This window comes from Microtus pennsylvanicus, chromosome 9, assembly GCF_037038515.1.
Source record: "Microtus pennsylvanicus isolate mMicPen1 chromosome 9, mMicPen1.hap1, whole genome shotgun sequence".
Taxonomy (NCBI): domain Eukaryota; kingdom Metazoa; phylum Chordata; class Mammalia; order Rodentia; family Cricetidae; genus Microtus; species Microtus pennsylvanicus.
In genome coordinates this window covers 46,603,362-46,622,938 of record NC_134587.1, presented here as the reverse complement: position 1 = coordinate 46,622,938, position 19,577 = coordinate 46,603,362, and the positions used below count along the sequence as shown (strand labels likewise).

General features: G+C 45.9%; 1 protein-coding gene across 3 annotated transcripts in view; it reads right to left on the bottom strand.

The window, feature by feature from the left end:
- Positions 1-19,577, bottom strand: part of Nup214 (nucleoporin 214) — a 78,158-nt gene that overhangs the window by 20,121 nt on the left and 38,460 nt on the right. For all 3 annotated transcript variants that reach the window (XM_075985788.1, XM_075985789.1, XM_075985790.1), the window contains exons 24-29: positions 19,301-19,400; positions 11,226-11,301; positions 10,152-10,230; positions 7,522-7,612; positions 5,777-5,838; positions 1,346-3,118 (exon numbers count right to left, since the gene is read on the bottom strand). In XM_075985788.1, coding sequence (XP_075841903.1) covers positions 1,346-3,118; positions 5,777-5,838; positions 7,522-7,612; positions 10,152-10,230; positions 11,226-11,301; positions 19,301-19,400 — 2,181 coding nt within the window. The remainder of the gene's footprint in view (positions 1-1,345; positions 3,119-5,776; positions 5,839-7,521; positions 7,613-10,151; positions 10,231-11,225; positions 11,302-19,300; positions 19,401-19,577) is intronic.

Sequence of the window (19,577 nt, the reverse complement as noted above, 5' to 3'; positions counted from 1 at the left end):
GCATAGGCAGCATTAAAACGTTGCTCTCTTTAGGCCTTCTCCCTGCCCATTCTTGGGACTAAGCACCCAGATGGGGCACTTGTTTTGCATAGACTCAGGGCATCTGGGACCTCAGAGCTGTGTTTTTCTTTCTACTGTGTCTTTAGAGTTTTTTTTTTTAAATAAGAATTTAATATTCATTGAAAGAAGGAAAAATTTCCTTTTAACAAGTTATAAGTCATTTCAAATAAATTATCACCAAAGAAATGAATTGAAATTATTTGTGTTTTGCCTATCAAGAAATCATTGTTGTTTCTCCTGAAGTCTAATTGCAAAGAATTTCTCCCCCCAAACTCAGAGATCCTCTTGCCTCTGCCTCCTGAATACTAGGATTAAAGGTATGTACCACTGCCCTCAAAATTACCTTTCATAAGAGGATCACCAGAAAGCCAAACTTGGAACAGACTCCACATTAGGACGCATACTGGCTACTTTTAGAAGTGAAATCAGACACTAAGACTGGATACAGCAGAGTGGAGCATCCAATTTTCTCTTCGGAAACAGTAAAATGTGTGTCTCTGTGTGTTTAACCACTACACAGATGGCAGTATGTCCACTTCCCATAAGAAAGATGGCATCAAAAGAAATTAAAATTACCCACAAAAGCTGGGCAGTGATGGTGCAGGCCTTTAATTCCAGCACTCAGAAGGCAGAGGCAGGTAGATCTCTGTAAGTTTGAGGTGAGCTCGGTCTACAGAGTGAATTTCAAGACAGGGCTGTCTCAAACAACCAAAAACAACCAAAAAACCAAACAATTACCCTCAGAACAGTGGCCTACACGGAAGGTCCTTCCCTACTCTCCAGCGCCTCTACAGTGAGGTCAGGCTGCCTGAGTATGGCAAGGCTGGCTCTAAAGTGCCCTCCAAGTTTTAATTACTCGCTGTGCCCTTAAACAAAGAGATGTACTTTTTAAACCTGCGCAATTGTCTATGGCCAGCAAAGGAGAGCTTGCTGAGGAACAAGAGCTGAGCAGCCCTGTGCTACAGGGACAGCCAATCAGGACAAAGCAAGTCTGGGCTCTCCTTCACTTGGATATCAGTTTTTGTTTCTTTGTTCTTTCTTCCATTTACATTTTTTTATTTGCTCTTGTGTTTCTGATGCAGGATTTCACGTAGCCTGGGATGACTCTGGATGTACTATATAGCCAAGGCTAACCTTGAACTCTGGATCCTTCTGCCCTCTAAGAGTTAGGATTATAGGCATTCTCTCAACACCCAGACCCTCAACTTTAATCACAAAAATAGTGAAGGCTTGTTTTAAATAGCACAGAAGAGAACAAAGTGAAAATGTTCTGCGATGTTCTTACCTGAGGCTTGACAAAAGCTAAACCCTGAAGGTGCTGCTGTAGAGGTTGTGGCTGAGGTGCCACCAAACACAGAGACTCCCTGCCCAAAGCTAGGGCTCTGACCAAAAGCAGGAGGGTTGTTTTGGCCAAATAGTGTCCCTCCTGTGTTGGTGGAAGCCTGTCCGAATGAGAAGGACCCAGGGCTGCTGGCACTTGAGGCGGCTCCAAAGACATTCGCACTGGTGGATGTGGGAGTAGAGGACACAGACTGGCCAAAGACAGGCACAGAGCTGAACCCAGGCTGGCTGAAAGAAAAGCCGCTCGCAGGGCTGCTTGTCGCTTGCCCAAAGGCGGGGGCCTGCCCAAACGTTGTCTGTCCAAAGACTGCAGGAGCTGAAGCACCAAACGCAGGGCTGCCAAATCCTGAGCTGCTGGCCTGGGGTGTGGCTGTGGCTGTGCTGCTGGCTGGCACCTGCCCGAACACGGGGGTGGCCGAGGGCGCAGTGGCTGTGTTACTGGAGAGCTGGCTGAATGCTGAGCTAGAACTGGCAGCAGCTGGCTGTGTGAAGACCGAAGAGCCAGAAGTGGCAGTCCCAAAGACGGCTGTCTCTGTGGCAGAAGCTGGGGCACTACTGGAGGCTGTGCTGGACGTGGTAGGAGTACCCGAGGCTTCAATGACTGCTGAGCCTGCCTCTGTGAGAGCAGCTGCTACCACAGCAGCCTGCCCAGGCCCTGCCAAGGTGGAAGCAGGAGACACAGCCTCTGTCTTGCTGTCAGGGCCCCCTGGGGCTACTGGAGTGGCCTCTGTAGATGCCACAAGACTGGCAGCAGATGCTGGCGGGGTGGAGCTGCTGTCTGTGGTCTGCACAAGAACAGGTTCTTTTTTGACAGGGTCAGGTGTTTGCAGAGAAGCCTGGGGAGGCTGGGTTGACTGTGGCTGTACTAGAAGGGAGGGTGTTGATGCTGAGACTTCACTGTGGCCTGACTTCTCGGTCACAGCGGATGGTATGGCCTCCTCTGGGCTCTTACCAGAGGACACGGGCGGGGAAGAAGCTGATGTTGAACTTAGGAGGCCACCGAATGACAAGGTGGGGAAAGATGCTGGAACTGAGGCAACTGAGGTCAGTGTGGGGGCAGCTGATGGCACTGGACTACTACTAGTCTGCTGGTTTCCAAATGAGAAACTGGCTTTGTTACCAGCTAGCGATGCCCCACCAAAACTGATGAAGCCCGAAGGTCCGGCACTGGTGAGAGGCAGACCACCAAAGACTGCTGCTGAGGAACTGCTAGTGCTCACGCTCAGAGACGAGGCTGGTGCTGCGGGGGCAGGAGTCACAGAGGACGTCACAGTGGCCTCCATGGGCTTCCCTAACACTGAAGTGCTGGGAAAGCTAAACACCGAGGGCTTGGCTGGCGGGACTCCAGCTAGGCCCGCGGATGAGGCCTTACTGACTGGCTTTGCTGAGTCCTCAGCTTGGCCAACACGCAGTCCTGAAAAGCTCCCTAGCGTCTCTCCAGCTAGGGAGCTGGGGAACAGGAGCTCTCCCAGCTTGGACGCTGGAGTTTCCAATTTGCTAGGGGCAGTGGACACAGTAATTCCAGCAGGAGCTGCAGGTCTGCTGCTGGGCGGAGCAGAATCGCCCAGGGAGGCAGCCGTCACAGAGGTGCTAGGTGATGGTGTCCCTCCTGCAGGAGCAGGTGAGCTTCCAGGAATGGTCTCACAGAAAGGTTTGCTTCCCCCGCCAAATGAGAATGCCTCAAGCTGGTTTGACTCTTTAGTTGGGGGTGCTGCCCCTAGAAAGAAAAAGAAACCAGGAAAAGGGTTGGATTTAGCAAAATGTGATTTATCAGATTTCCACTGATTGCACTACTATGGCAATCTCTCTCCTCTCTTCCAGTCAGGACAGCCGGCTCTAATGGCAGAGTTCCCTGGAAAGCACGGAAGGACTACTCTCTCTCTCTATAGGAGCATTAGCCCTGACTGAGACAGCTCTAGGTGGGAGGGAATCAAGAGTCTTTTCTGACCACTAAATCCCAACAAACATATGGTACCTGGATATACAAAATGAACAAATTATCCCCAGAGAAGCAGAAAAGCAGCTATCTATGTATTCTCAAAAGTGTGTTGGGTAATGGCTTCCCTCCCACCCAGCACATTAGCTAATCTATGGATAATCATGACAGGTCAATGGGACCCGAACTGGAAGCTCGTCACTGTTTAAGAACAAAGAATGATAATTTTTACTACAATTACATTTTATACTGGGGTTTTGCTGAGTTAGGCATTTTACTACCAGTGACGTTGTTTATGGCTTTTATATTGTTATCTACCACCGTACTGATTCAGAGTTGATACAGGGTCGCAATCACATCTTGTCCATACTTTCATTTCCTATGATCTGGACAACGGCTTTGTTCTCCAAGCTTTCATACTTCTGAGCTGATTTTTACTCTGGCAAGTGAGAGTAGGCAGGACTGGGGAGAAGGCTGGGTGGGCAAAACTTGAGTCACAGTGTGAGGACCCAAGCCAGAATTCCCAATACCCACATAAAGCCATAAAGATAGCATTCACCCAGGGTCCCCTAAAGCAAGAGGGAAATTGGAAACAGGCTAATCCGTGGAACATGGGTTAGCTGGCAGGTCATATGGAACAGCAAACAAGGTGGAAGGCAGAACTGAGACCTCAGGTCATCCTCTGACCTCTGCACATGCACGCTTGCTTCACACACATGAACACACGGGGCGGGGTGGGAAAAGGTGAACTACATCAAAGCAGGCAAAGGTTGAAAATGTTAGATCCATACCCAGACCAGAATTATGTTTGCTATACCTTCAATGCCCTAGCCCCATCTGGATATTAAGAGAGATCCTTCTGACTAGGAAACTCCAGTGCTTGAGTGCCACACAGAAAGCACAGGGCAATCTGTTAGCTGGGCACAGTGGTATATGGTTCCAGGTACTCAGAGGAGGGTAAGGTAGGAAAGATCATTTGTTTCCAGGAGTATGAGACCAGACTAAGCAACAGTGACACCATGTTTCATAATAAATTTTTTTTAAAAAGTTGTTAAATACAAAGTATTAGGTTCTATTCCTAACACAATAGCAGGGGAGGTGTGTGGTTGAGTGAAAAACTAAAGACGATTGACTATTTATCCCATGCAAAGCCCAGAAGAACCCTGAATCCGTAGGCAGACTATGAAAGCACGGCGCAGGACTGAGGGCACCCTCTCGTCTATGCCGGGCATGCGCTACAGCGCTGCGCTCCACCTCCCAGGCCTCTTTTTTTTACTAACTTAGAGACAGTCCAGTGCTACATTGCCTAGGCTGGCCTCAACTACCTTTGTAGCCGAGACTCACTTTAACTTGTGATTCTCCTACCTCATATTCCCAAGTCGCTGTGATTATAAGCCTGTGTCGCCAGACCCACAAAGGTGACAGAAGACACTGGATTAGACGAAAACTAGCTGAAGACAAAACTCTGCAATGGAAATATGACCCAATGCAGGTTGCCTGCCATGGAGGTTCACGTGTAATGCTAAACTCCATCAAGCAGTTGATATTTCACACTTCCTAATAAAAACACTTCGCTTCATAGTAAAGGCTTCCTTTTAAATGAAATAAAATATATTTAACTACTCAGACAGAGCTTGGAGGATCTTGACAAAAATGTTCTTTTTTGGGTGGGTCTAGAATACAACTTGAGGTTACAGATTCCTAGCACACACAGACTAGGACAAGGTTTGGTCTTTTCTTTCATAGTACCGTGTCTACCTTATCTTGGGCCCAAATTCAAATGTTAATATAATATTAGATGTTACAGCAAATGACTTTGAGAAGCAAGTCTTTCCCTGCTCATAATTATGCAAACAGATTGATTTTCCTCATAACAGGTTATTTTTAAAAATATTATGTTACCAGCACTTGGAGGTAAAGGCAGGAGGATCTCTCAGTTTGAGGCCAGCTTGGTCTACAAAGTGAGTTCCAGGACAGCCAGGTTACACAGAGAAACTCTGTGTGAAAACAAAAAACAAAACAAAACAAAAACCATAAAAACAAAACAAACAAAACCAACCAACCAAAAAAACAGCAACAACCCTCCCCCCAAACCATGTACATTAACATTTTATTTTCTGTGTATGCGTGTGTGACAGGCAGGACAGCAGCCAGGAATCAGCTCTCTCCTTCCACCACGTGCTCGGCCCTCTCACCAGCACCACACCAGGCTCAAGATCGAAGACTCTGCTGCTGCTCAACTTCTACAAATTAAAGCCAGTGCCATCTGTGTGCTGAGCTACTCCTAGCCCGTTGACATGCCTCTAATGTATATCATCATTGTCAAGCTGACTGCAGAAACTGTGAACGAGCCCAGGGAGTCACAATGTCAATACACACGCATATACGACCACTCCTAAAGGAAACACGAAAGCACACCGTGCAACACGGGGACTGTACCTGGTGCGGCAGTGAGACCACAAGATGGAGTTGGTGTGATTGTCCCGAAAGTGAAGGCAGTCCTGATGGGTGGAGAAAGAGAAGTCAGAAAGGAACAAACTTAAGACACATCAGCTTGTAACAGTCCTCCTTATAATTCATTCACACAATCTGCCTTTGAAGAATTCGCACCCAGTGATAAGCAACAGCAGAGTTCAAATACGTATCTCAGAGGCAGTAGAGCCACTTCAGCACATCCAGGCAGAGGAGCAGCAGGAAGGCTCTGGCTGGGCAGAGGCTGATTGTAAGACAAGTACAGTTGCAGCAGTGAAAGCAGACTAAGAATGAGCACGGAAGACACTGGAGCAGACGCCTGCCCAGTGAGTGGAAGGAGTCTGGCAGGGTAGCAGAAGGGAGGACAGGACAGCCTCTGGGCACCTCAGGAGACCTGCTGTGCAGAGTGCAGCACGGGTGTAAAGCAACAGACTGCAAACTGCAGCAAGAGCACACATTTTCAATTGAGTAACTCCAAAACAAAGCCTATCAAATACAGTAAATAATGCCAAGATTCAGGTTTTCTCATCTGTCGTTCCCATCCTCAAATCGACAAAGACCTTCTAAGGATATGCTGCACATTTTTTATATTAAAAAACAAAAACTTTTTTTTCTTTCAAATTAGTTTGCCTCAACCTAAGCCAAGAAAAAAAAAAATCAAATAGGCATTGGCTCCCTGACCCAAACCTTTCCAGCTCTTTTTTCTTACCCCCCAGCTTTCTTTACAAATTGGAAGTGTACTGTCATTTCAAAGACATGAAGACTAATTATTATTTATTACTTATTACTGTAAAGGATACAGTAATCCTGGCCCTGACCTACTCTTTAAAATCTGCTCCAATTATCCCTGGAAGGTATAAATGTATTATACAACTTCCAATTGATTTTAGTGCCCCTTTCTCCCGCTGCGCTGGAGGATGCTCAGGAACACGCGGCTCAGAGGAAAGGAGTGAAGTAGTGGGATCAGGTACAGGAGCAGACAGTGAAAGCATTAGGAGCTTCTCTAAAAGAAACGAATACACAGCCCTTCAGTGGTAACAAATCTGCTGCTAGGTTTGGATGGCAGTCACTGTCTGACTCCAGCAAAACCAGGAAGTGCCAGCTTCAGCAACTTGCCTGGCTTTTACGATGGTACCCAGAAAATGGGCACTGTCAGTCCACAGCGAATAAAGAATAAAATTTAAAAAGTCTGTTTTGTTTCATCAACCTGACTCACAAATCTACACCATGCCACTGTTTCCTGAAACCAGATGCCCCTTACTGAACACAGTGGGTCGGGGCAGGAGGTTCAGGAGCCACACAGCAAATTTGGGTCAGCCTGAGGTACACAAGTCTCTCTGTTGAGCCCCCTATTCCCTACTCAAAGATCAGAATTTGGGAATGGTTACTGTCTTTCACCGCATTCTCAGTGCAGTTACACCATCCATCCCACAGCCATGCTGACTCCCACTCAGCAGGGTCAATACAAACACCAGATATACTGGTCGACCTACAGAAGTGAACAAACGTTCTCTGACAGAAAAAAAAATGAGGTTTAGGCTTAAAAAAGAGTAAATATGATAATAACCCTGAACCGAAAAGGGAAAATAGATTCACATTACAAGGTTCAACACTGCCATTGTCAGTAGATTCACTGGCACAGATATGAGAGCTCAGGGTTCGTGTGGATGTGGTTGATAATGACTGAGAACAGAACTTAAGTTCACACTGACCCTGATGGAGCAAAGGAGAAAGGCTTGCTGAGCTGCCCCACAGCAGATGGAGTTGAGGTCACCGCTGATTCTGTCTTGGCTGTCCCTGGACCTGAAATGGAGAAAATAAGGACATTCTGCAAGTCACCCAGAGTGCTGTTCTAGTCTGTAATCCCTACAGCTCAGACCGTGTGTCTGAGCCCAGAGCCTGCCTTGTGCTGGAGGTCGCTCAGTCTTGTTCTTTGGCTCTGTCAATGCTGATGTCAAATCAAGGCATGCCACACTCTCCTTCCCAGAAAAGAGAATAAAACAATCTCTGTGCAGCCTAAATCAAGGATGCATTCCTCTAGACCAACTGACTTTCACATAATCTAGTTTTATAACTACCTGAACTTAAATTACACTGCAGGGAGAAAATCCGAAGAGAAGCAGGATGATATAGTTACCCATTTCCTGCCCTTTTTATAAAAGAATGGTTGCTTTTTTTTTTTAATTCAGCAAATACCAACTTTCTTTTTTCTTAGCTACAGAGGTAACGGACACTTGCTACATATAATTACTCTAGAAAATAGAAATGTAGACACTAAGGAAAGTGGCCATCAGCACCATGTTAAGCTTGACCCAATACTGAAATGCAATGTGGGCACGCAGGGTTTCAGCCTAAAAGAGAAAAGTTCTTCTCTAAGCCTAACCACCCTGCAGGTGAAGACAGCAGAGGAGAGCAAGCGGCTGTGCACACTGCTGCCATGCCATGCCAGCCACACTGCTGCCCGAGACGCTGCTTTAGAGGCCTTTGTCTCCTTGAGTCTTAATTTTAACTGCAACAAAGTCACTTAGAGAACTAAGATAAACGCTCTTCTGAAACTTTTTCAGAAATATTAACCAGAAAGAAACACATTTGTTTGAATTCTAAACGAAGCAAGTCTTTGCTGAACCCATTAAACTTGTGTTGGTCTATGTCACAGTGGCTTGCTTGTGTGAGGGACACTCTGAGTGTCAGATCAGAAGGCTCTGGACGACAGAGAAAGAAGTGACTGGTGGCCATTCTGAGAACAGCTGCCATGGGATGTTCAGTCTCTAACAGAACTGCTAAGCGAGGACACAGAGTGGCGGGCGAGATGCAGAACCAGGTCAGCAGGCTGATCAAATGGAAGCTGGGGTGCCCACGAGGTGGCAACAGGAGATCAACAGCAGACACGGAGAAAGATCCAGTGACTGGAGAGCCAATGACGTCCCGAGGGAATGTATAATGCTTGGCAGGGCCCTGGCCAATGGCTCAACTCTTTCTGAAGGAAAGAGCAAAGCTTTCTTTCCTGGTCTGAGTGTGAATGTTGACAGTGTGTGCAGAAAATGGCCACTGAAGCCTTTTCCAGCACCCCTATTCACAGCCTGAAAACTGTTCCCTACTGACACCGCTCCTACCAACATTAGCCAAACGTGCCTCCTTATTTAGCTGTATGTCTAAAACCCTACTTCCCTATTTATCTATACGTGATAACCCTGCCTCCATATTCAACTACACAGAATAAGCATGCTGAGTTTCCAGGCTGCTGTGAGTAGTCCACCTAATCCCTGCTTTTCTGTGAGCCTGTGTGTTTTGTGTGTTTGTCTTTTCTCATTCCCTTGTCAGCCTAGTCAGGCTGTTCCCTGGAGCCGTGCGAGTCTTGGCACTTAGACAATGTATACTAAGGTAAAAATACTTCCAGCTTCTGTAAAAACTAACTTAATTACAAACACTTATGCTTAAGTTAATTGCCAAGTCTGTGAAGCTACAAAACCTTGTATTATTAACTTACCTAATGAGATCTTACACCGTAATAAATCTGTTTTATTTTATATATCTTAATAGCTTTTGAATAGTCATTGCAAGGGGGCTGGGAATGTAGCTCAGTTGGAAGAGCGCTTCCCAAGCATGCAGAAAGCCCTGCACTGTATAAAACCAGGCACGGTGGCACACGCAGAGAATCTTAGCACTGGGGAACCAGAGGTAAGATCATCTAGGCTACAGAACTTTGTCATACCTGAGCTATATGAGACCCCCTAGTGGATAAGAAAGGAAATGAGAGGGAGGGCAAGGTAAGAGACAGGACAGGACAGGACAGGAAAGGAAGAGTAATTTATAATCTGTAAGGTTGCTACAAGGCATGAGAATCTTTTCCCTTTAAGAAGAGGGAACAGTGATCAACTGTCTAATATGCTTCTAACAATGACCATGCAGCGAGGCACGAAGACATTGCTATTGCTTCTTTTAGAAAAAGAACATCAAAGCTGGGCAGAGGTGACGCACACCTTTAATCCCAGCACTCAGGAGGCAGTGGCAGGCAGATCTCTGTGAGTTTGAGGCCAGTCTGGTCTACAAGAGCTAGTTCCAGGACAGGATCCAAAGCTACAGAGAAACCCTGTATTGAAAAGCCAAAAAGAAAAAAGAAAAAAAAATAAAAAGTTTTCTCTATGTTGAGTCTAAAGTCTTTCAAATTCAACTCCAAATTTCAGAAATTCTTAAAGGGCTTATCAACAGCATTGCAATTCCTCAAAGCCGAGGCCTTCGGAACACGGCATCTTGTGTGCCTGCTGCTGGCTCTGTGGTCTGCACAGAGAACTATCAGGAGCATCTTTCAGCTTCATTCTCATCAACACACTTGCAGACTCACCTGTTGCTTTTTCACCAGTGGACAACTGACCGGATGCTGCTGTGGGTCCTGATGGCTTGAAGGAATTTATCAGAGACCCCTGCACAGAACACAAGAAAAATGTTCACGTTAAACTGTTAACCATCATTAAATGGACATGTAAAATGGAACCGCAAACCATAAACTAAGCAAGCACAAAACTTGAGTTCAGCTTAATTACCCACAAAAAGGGAAAGGAAAAAACCCAATGTTTTAACCTCTGACGTCATACTGGAGACGCCTGTGTGGTACAAAGATGGCTTCTCAGCGCCTAGGACAGTGGCTGGCACAAAAGCGGCACCTGGATACTTGGTAGAGGAGTGAGTGGGCAAAGCAGGGACAGTCCTTGCAATTAGTGAACTCCAACAGAGCGAGCAGGAAGGCAGCACTTCCGTCCTCACCTGTCACAGTGTGTGACTTAACTACACACCCTCCAGAAGAACAGAGGCAAAGGGAGGAACAGGGTGGTTCTGGGAACTATGGGGAGCTATGTAGACACAGTCTAAAACTCTGGTTTCAAGAGCAATCTAAAGCTGCTGTCTCCAAGGCAGATGTGAGAGAAACCAGAGCTGCAGGCCAAGACAACCCACACCCAGTACTGATGCTCAACGGTGCAGTGGGAGAAGTCAACAGCAGAGAACTGGCAGCTACTGACTGGGTGAGCCCCACTAAGTCACCTGACCTGAGCTGCCTCAAAAAGGATTTATCTAAACCTCTGTTGTACAAGTCAGTTGCATGAAGATATTGTCAAACAAACAAACAAAACTAAACTAAACACAAAGCAAAAAACCCTGCGAACTACAACACCTCATCTGAAAGCATTTCATGAGCACAGGGTCTATGGTGACGAGAGCAGATAGTCAGTGGTCCATGAAGACAGTAACAGGTCTTGACTTATTATTCTCGTTAACCATGTCAAGGCTGGCATGAATTTTATGGAAAAGAAGTAACAGCCTTTCTGAGATTCACATTCACTGAAATGAAGTCAAGCCATAAAATGATTTTCAGCTACAGAGACAGTGCGCATGACTGCTAAGGGACACATGAGTCAGATACCTGCTTAGCTTGGCTGGTGGCCACCGGGGCTAACACTGCATGCGGTGTTTTGGCTGTTGAGTGCGGCACCGAAGGACTGAAAGACACAGAAAACATTTGCTCAGAGACAGGGCTGGGGACAAACACGCTCATCCTCGAGCCAGGTCCCTGTTCAACAGATGACAACACTTTAAGCAGAATACAGACGTCTGAGACCCCAATCAAACTCAATTTGTTAAAGAAATAATTAGTTTTAAAAATGAAATCTGGTTTTCAATTATATAAAATTAATTTCATTTAAAATGAAAATTTAAATTTCTGGTTTTCAATCATATAAAATTCAAAACAATGCTCTTGTTAGCTTTTTCCTTTCTACAATTCCATGAAACAATTTGCAATCATTTCCAAACAGATGCTGTTCTTACTGGGACAATAGGCACTCTTCGTTCCTGCTTCCCTATTTTAGACCATGTGGGGAAGTTCCGATTCTCTTTTTCAAAGTCTGAGAAAAGATGTTCAACAGACTCTGTGGGGCACAAACGACCAGTCGCACACACAAAGGCGCTGCCAGAGACTGGATGCTTGCAGAGCTGGAGGCAGATTCCACAGCACTGCTGCTCCACTTCCACCATGCAACGTGGCTGCTCCATGAACACCTCTCGCCAGCTCTAAACACTGTGCTCAGGGAGCACTGCTTCACTCCCAGCCAGTGAGAGCATATGAAGAACCCACATAGCAGTGCAATCACAGACGGAAGTCCTCAGCATTTAGGGGAAGCTTTTCAATGTCTTTGTCCTCAACCTAAAGCTACTTAACTGGAATGTATAGTAGCAGTTTTGCAGTTGTGGGATCTGTTTTCTAGAACACTTTTCAGATTGAGGGAGGAGTAATAACTTTCCATCAAAAATTGATGTGATACCAGGTGGTGACGCACATCTTTAATCCCAGGACTTGGGGGCAGAAGCAGAAGGACCCCTAAGTTCAAGGCCAGCCTGGTCTAGAGAGAGTTCCGGGACACAGAAACCTTATCTCGGGGAGAAAAAGAAGTTTAAAAAGGGAAGATAAGCTCACACACATCAATGAACATCAGCAAACAGCTTAGTCTTTACAGTTCGCCTGGATTCTCTCTGGGAGTAACAGAGACACTTCCCTGACTTGATTAGACTGGGGAAGAAAAACAGACTCATTTTCAATGAAACAGAACCCCCATGATGATTCTGTCAGAACAAACAGTGCCCGAGACGTTCCACACACAGGTCCTCAGGTGCCGTGCATATCCGCGGCTCTGCTCGTCTCCAACACAGAGAAGCACTGTGCTGGGGAGACTGCTGGGCCCCAAGATCCCCGGGTGGATTCAGTCCACACGCTGACAGAAACAGCTTGAACTCAGGGACCCACAAGGGAAATGAACCTCTCTTATGTGAAAATAGAAATGAAGATTGAAAACAGCAAGTTATCCAAATCCTGGAAAATATACCCAAAATTTATACCCAAAATTTAACAATACGATGGTACATTAAATCATGACAGCCTAGTCGCATGCAGTTACTGTTCTATACACGTCTCCCGGGCATCCCGAGTCCCCAAACACAGAGCCAGGAGGCAGAGCACACTATGCCACGTGACACCTCTGTAGAGAAATACTGTTTGGCACAAGTAGACAACAAACCTACCCATAAGCCAGCTTCAAGAAATCTCTACCACAACAAAGGGTTACAGCAAAGAACAGTACACTCTCCAACGAACACACTCAAAGGATGTGTACAGACAAACAGACAAAGGCCAAGTGAAAGACGTCAGCAACTAGAAACGTTCATGAGAATACGGGGGAAACCCAGGTTCAGAATTAACATACTCTGCTTTCCAGCAAGAGGACCCTAAAATAGATTTGACATCACTTGTACACTCTGTTCTCAAAAGACAAAACTGGGCTAGAGAGGCTACGAGCAAAAGCAGTTCACGGTCGCCCACAACCAATCCCTGGCAAAATACAGTGCCTTCTTCTGGCCTATACTGGCACCAGGCACACACATGACGTACACATATAACATGCATGCAAACACACACACATACACACGATCTAAAAAAGGAAGCCACTATCACAGGACCAGAGCAGAAAACAAAACAGTGAGAACCAGAGTTGTGAGGCATTCCAGGGTTTTGCCTTTCTTAGTGGTAAGTATTCTGTCCACTGCCGGGAAAGGGTCAAAAATAACTCAATTCTTCATGGGGCTGGAGAGATGGTTAAGAGCATTGGCTGTTCTTTCAGGGGAGCCAGGTTCAATTCCCAGCACCCACATGGCAGCTCACAACTGTCTGTAACTCCAGTTCCCTGGGATTGGACATCTTCTTGCCCATACACATAAAGTTAAATTTAAAAAAAAAGAATCATTCTTTCACCCATTTTAACAGCTTAAATGACCTAAAACAGAAACACATGTCTTCTTTTGAGAATTTTTAATTATTAGCATATCTTTTAATAAATACTCATATTTGACAGGGCAGAACCAAACTACATACTACTGAATTATGTAATGAATACTGAAATCTTTGGCATCCATTCGTAAGTGAAGCAAGTAAGTAGAGAGGACATCCTATCAAAAAAATAAGAAATGACATGGAACCTAGAGGGAAAAAGAGAAACTAATAAAAATGTTACTTTGTATATTTATTGGGCTTTTTAGAAGCAGGGTTTCTCTGTGTAGTCCTGGCTGTCCTAGAACTCATTCAGTAGACCAGGCTGGCCTCAAATTCTAAGATTGGCCCGCCTCTGCCTCCAAGGGCTGGGATTAAGTGTGAACCACCATGCCTAGCTACTCTCAATCTGTGGGTCATGATTTTGCAGGTTGAATGAAGCTTTCACAGGGGTCGCCTACCCCCATCAGAAAATATTTACATTATGATTCATGACAGTAATAAAATTACAGTTATAAAGTAGCAAGAAAATTAATTTTATGGCTGGGGTTACCACAACATGAGGAACTGTATTAAGGGGGTCACAGCATTAGGAAGGTTGAGGAGCACGGATTTAAGAACCCAAACCTATTGAGGCATTTCTGAAACTTGCCCATGGAGACACACCTATCAGCTAATGTCCTGAAGAAAAAGCACTGTCCAAACAAAAGTCTCTTCAATGGAACTGCAGTTTCTTCTGAGACAGAGACAAGGGAGATCTCTGTGAGCTCAAGACTAGTTAGGGCCACATTGAGACCCTGTCTCAAAACCCAAACAGATTTTCAAGAGTAAATAAGGAACACATTTGTAACCTCTTTACAACAATGCTCCACAGCTGTGAGATGGCAGAAACAGACGGGAGGAGAAACGGAGCTCCGTGCTGAGTCTGCGCTAAACGATCACCTGACAGACTACGCTGAGGGAGACTGTATCCTCTACAGCCGACCAAAAAGACTAACCAGTACACAAATACTCCAGTGAAGAATGTGAGAGGCTATTAGGAGTTGCCATAAACAAGTCTTTCTTTGCTGTGAATTTAGAAAAAGAAGCTTTGAACCCGGTAACCTCAAATCAAGTCAGGAAATCACAAGAACAAATATAAACCAGGCCCGAGTGCAGACGGGAGCAGCACTGTAGTTCAAGCTAAGTCTATGCCACACAAGATGAGAGTCTGTCTCAAAAGAAACCAATCAGTGCAGAATACTTACCCAGCCATTTATTTCCGTGAACAAAGACAAGAGGAATGTCAGAAATTCAGGGTTCAGCAACATTCTGAGTTCAAGGTCAACTTGGGCTATGAGACTTATGAGAGAGGGGAGCTTGGGGACGAGGACAGGGACGAAGACACGAACAGAGGGATAGATAGACGGACGGATGATTATCCTGACACACTAAAAAAAGGTAAACTGCAGATTACTATTTTTTAAAATTTTTTATTTATATGTATGTATCTGTGCGGGTACCTTCTGAGGTCAGAAGAGGTTGTCAGATCACAGGCAGTTGTGAGCCATCTATCCAGCCCCTAGATTAATATTATTCATTAAGATAGATGCAGGAATTCTTAAAATGTCAGCAAACAGATTAGAATCATGCACTTAAAGGGCGATCGGTCAAATATTCAAAGACTAACCAATGGTGCAGGAATAAGCAGAGTGAAGTGGGCCATATCTCATACCATTACAGAAGTACACTCAAAAAAGGTTTGAAATCTAACATATATGCTAAACCTTAAGACTCTCAAAGGATTGGATGTGTCACTGACATGCAGGGACACTGAGCTGGGGCTGCAATGAGCACTTGGTGCTGGGTCATGGAACAGTCACGCCCAGTACAGCGGTAGGCGGAGGACTGACCATTGCTGCTGCAGGGTTTGCAGGCCATTACATTTTACAAGCTAGGAAGTACACAGAACCTAAAATGGAAACAGTTTCCTAAAGCCCACCAAAATCTGTCTTCAGTGGTGGGCTCTACAGAGGAAGGTGTGAACCCAAAATGACAAAACAGGAGGCAGTATTATTAAAACTAGGCGCAAGCCCGGGTGCTTCCCCTAAAGGGAAGATTAGAGATGGTCACTGATGAATTAGGCTCTTAAAGCACCCAGGCAAAGGGGCGATGACCTCTTTATGCAGCAGCCTAAATCAGTGATGTGAAGACTTACTACAAGGTCAAGCTAAAAGTAAAGTAAGTATGTGAATCTTAAGTCCATTTGTCTATGTATAAGAACCAATTTTTGGGCCAGGTGGTGGCGGTGCAAGCCTTTAATCCCAGCACTGGGGAGGCAGAGGCAGGCGGATCTCTGTGAGTTTGAGGCCAGCCTGGTCTACAAGAGCTAGTTCCAGGACAGGCTCCAAAGCTACAGAGAAACCCTGTCTCAGAAAACAACAACAACAACAAAAAAAAAACCCCCACAAAACCAATTTTTGTAATAAGATGACATAAGAGTTACAGAATAACCAAAAAAATCCATCTTATGATCCGTGATTAAGCATTCTGTCTCCAAGGAGGTGGGTGACATCCTAAGGATGACATCTGAGGTCGTCCTCTGGCCTCCAAATATACCACAAGCACATCAAAAAGTAGTAATCAAGATCTCATCTGCCAGTGCGGCTTCTTGAGCCGATCCCCCAGTGGCCCCTTTTGCTCTCTGTCTCCCCCTATTCTAGCTACCTGAGACCTGGTGCCTCAGGAACACGCCAGACACAATCCTGCAACAGACACCCATGACTGGAATCCTGTTGTTCACAATACCTGCTCTCTGACTGTCCAGTCTTCTCTGCTACGCTACCTTCCTGGGAGGTCTTCCCCAGCCACCATGTTTACAGCGGCTACTCAAGTCCCCAAAGCCTTTCCCTATACTGTTTTCTGCATCACACTTACTATCATCCACTATGCTACATATTTTATTTATTCTGGATGTTGTTTATGTTTCCATGACCAGGGCAGCGTTAGTAAAATATGACCAGGGTCTGCTTTGCTGTCTTATCTCTGGCACCAAGCATATAACAGATACTTATGAAGAATATGTTTAATATTGGCAGTTGGGAGGTAGAGGCAGGTGAATCTCTAAGTTTGAGGCCTGGTCTACAGAGTGAGTTCCAGGATAGCCAGGACTACACAGAGAAACCCTGTCTCAAAAAAATCAGGGGAAAAAAGAAGACGACGAAGAAGACAATGACAAGGAAGACGAGGAGGAGGAGAAGGAGGAGGAAGAAGAAGAACAAAAAACCCTACCAACTGTTGGTACCCATCTCACTCCGCTTCCTGCTAAGACTCTAGCTATTCTGGCCTTTCAACTGTGACCCGAATATGCTCTGCCCTTGCCAAGGTTGATTTGTCTGCTCTGCCTAGCACCTTCTGGACATTCTTCAAAATGTGGCTACAGTATCTTCTTTCTTAACTCTTCCCCAAGCCCAGACCTGCCTGAGCGTCTTTCTTTGTGCCTTCCTAGCACCTGGAACCTCTCCTGCACCCAACACATGACACAGAAACAAAACTATATAGTTGGTTGGTTGGTGACCTCCTTGCTGAGAGATAAACGCCTTCTTTACTGTCTCCTGCCCCTAACCCCTGGCAGGGCAGCCACACTCGCAACAGATGCTCTGCAGGAAGCTGCAGAAGCAAGTGACTAACACTACAGAGTGTGAACAGCTATGGAGTGCTTCAGCTAAATACAGATGGAAGAACAGCCTTACAACTATACAATATAGCGCGGGCAGATCACTGGAGAGCAGGTAAGCGCAATATTGATATACTTCAGAGACAGCTTCTTACAAGATTCTGAAAATCAGTCATTTCACTATCAACTTCCCCCAGGGGGAAGGTGGTAAATATTATTTTCAATTTAAGAGCTGCTTTTAAGGTTAGCAATTACTGGACAGGTAATAGCCTATTTAAAAGGGCCAGTGAGAGGTAAAGCCTGATGGCCTGGGTTTGACCACTGGAAGCCACGGGATGGAAGGAGAACCAGCCCCACAAGTTGTCTTCTGACACACAGGAACATGAACCTAACTGAAGACCATTTTAAAGCTAAAAATGAAAATAAAAGTATGTTTTAGGCACTGGGTATATATAACTTCAATAACTGTATCAGAGTTCAGCTCCAATGGCCTTGCATTAGGAACAATTATAGCTTCAGCACCCATGCAGGGTGGCTCACAATTCCAGGAGGGGTTTGACACTCTCTGTGGTCTCCAAACTCCTGCATTAACATAGTGCACATCAACTCATACAGGCACACACACAAAGACAGAAATAAGGAACAGATCTTTAAAATCCTCCAACACTGTGGTATTCTGTTGGAGGAGAGCAGAGCTAGACCCAGCCATCAGGGAACAGGAGCAGGAGCTAGGAAAGGGAGAGGAACTGAGCGCTGGCAAAGGCGCTTCTCTTCCTCGGTTAGTGAAGTACCAGCCCACAGTTTCCGCACGCCGTGTTTAACACAGCACTCTGCCTTCCAGTGGATTCCTGCCTTCTCTGGATGGGAATCTGTTCCAGCTCCCACACTCCAGGGCACAGTTCTCACAAATACCAGCCTTGAGTCATTCCAAGACAGCAAAGAAGGCAAATTTGGTTTCTTGGCTATTACTTTGACCCTGAAATAATTATAACTCTTTACAGCAGGCAGTGTTGGTAAGTAGACCAATATGCAAACAACTGAAGTCCAGCAGACATCGAGGCAAGGCCACTCCAAATGAAAATGGAGCCTTGGGCAGCTAGGTATGTTCCATAGTGGCAATAGAGGGCAGGAGCGTGGTGTAAAAAAACAGGGCCTGTAGTCGCACCCCTTGCCACTGACTAGCCATGGGCACCAGACACTGGATCATCTAAAGACACTGGTCCCTGGTAACTCTCCACTCAAGACAAAGGATTTCCAGACAGCACAGGGAGGCTAGTTGTTCTTGAGGGAATGTGACTCCAAACAGTGCAGTGAGTAGAGGATAAGTGGTGTGCACAGCACACGCATGCGCACACACGCACGCACGCACGCATGCACGCGCACACACACACACACGCACGCACGCACACACACACACGCACACACACGCACGCACGCACGCACGCGCACACACACGCGCACACACGCATGCGCGCACACGCACGACGCACACGCACGCACGCACGCACACACACACACGCACACACACACACACGCACGCACGCACGCACACACGTACTGCTGGGGCATGGGGTTGGCTGGCACCACATACCCTGAGCCCCGGAGAAGACTAAAGCCAAGTGAGCTCTGGCAAGGATCTTGCCTAAGCAGCATGGAGGAGAAGCAGAAGGTCTGCAGGCACAGTTGTTTGCTTCTCAAATCCTGTTCCTTCTTGAAGAAGGCAAGTTTAATTTAAAAAATTCAAATGAGGGAAGAGAGGAAGTCAGGGAGGGCACTGCCAATCTCTACATCACCATCATCACACAGTGCTCACTAGGACTTGAAATGTCAATTTTGGAACCCTGAGAACATTAAAACAAATGGATACATCAAACTTCACACCTGACTTATAGCTTAGTGTATGCCCATGCAACTTTGCCCCCAACAAAGTATTCATAGATCACAGGCTGTGAGCTGCAGCTGATTCATGGCAAAGTGGAAAGGACAGCACGCTGTGGGATGAACACACAGAAGAGCCGTGACGTACCCCATGGCCACAGAAGGGGCTGAAGGATTACTCTTCAGTTCCTGTACGTTTACCACTTGAGGGACATTCTTCAAAGTTGACTCGGTCAGAGTGCTCACAGCTATGTAAACAGGGAAGAAAGAGAACCACATTAATTCCTGAAAAGGATCAAAAAGCCTATCTCTGAAGAAACAGCAACCTTCTATGAAGGCAATCTACTCAGTAGTGCAGTCAATAGAACACCTGGCTGACTCGAATTACCAAAGGCCAAGGAATGGACGTCAATGCCACCTAATAA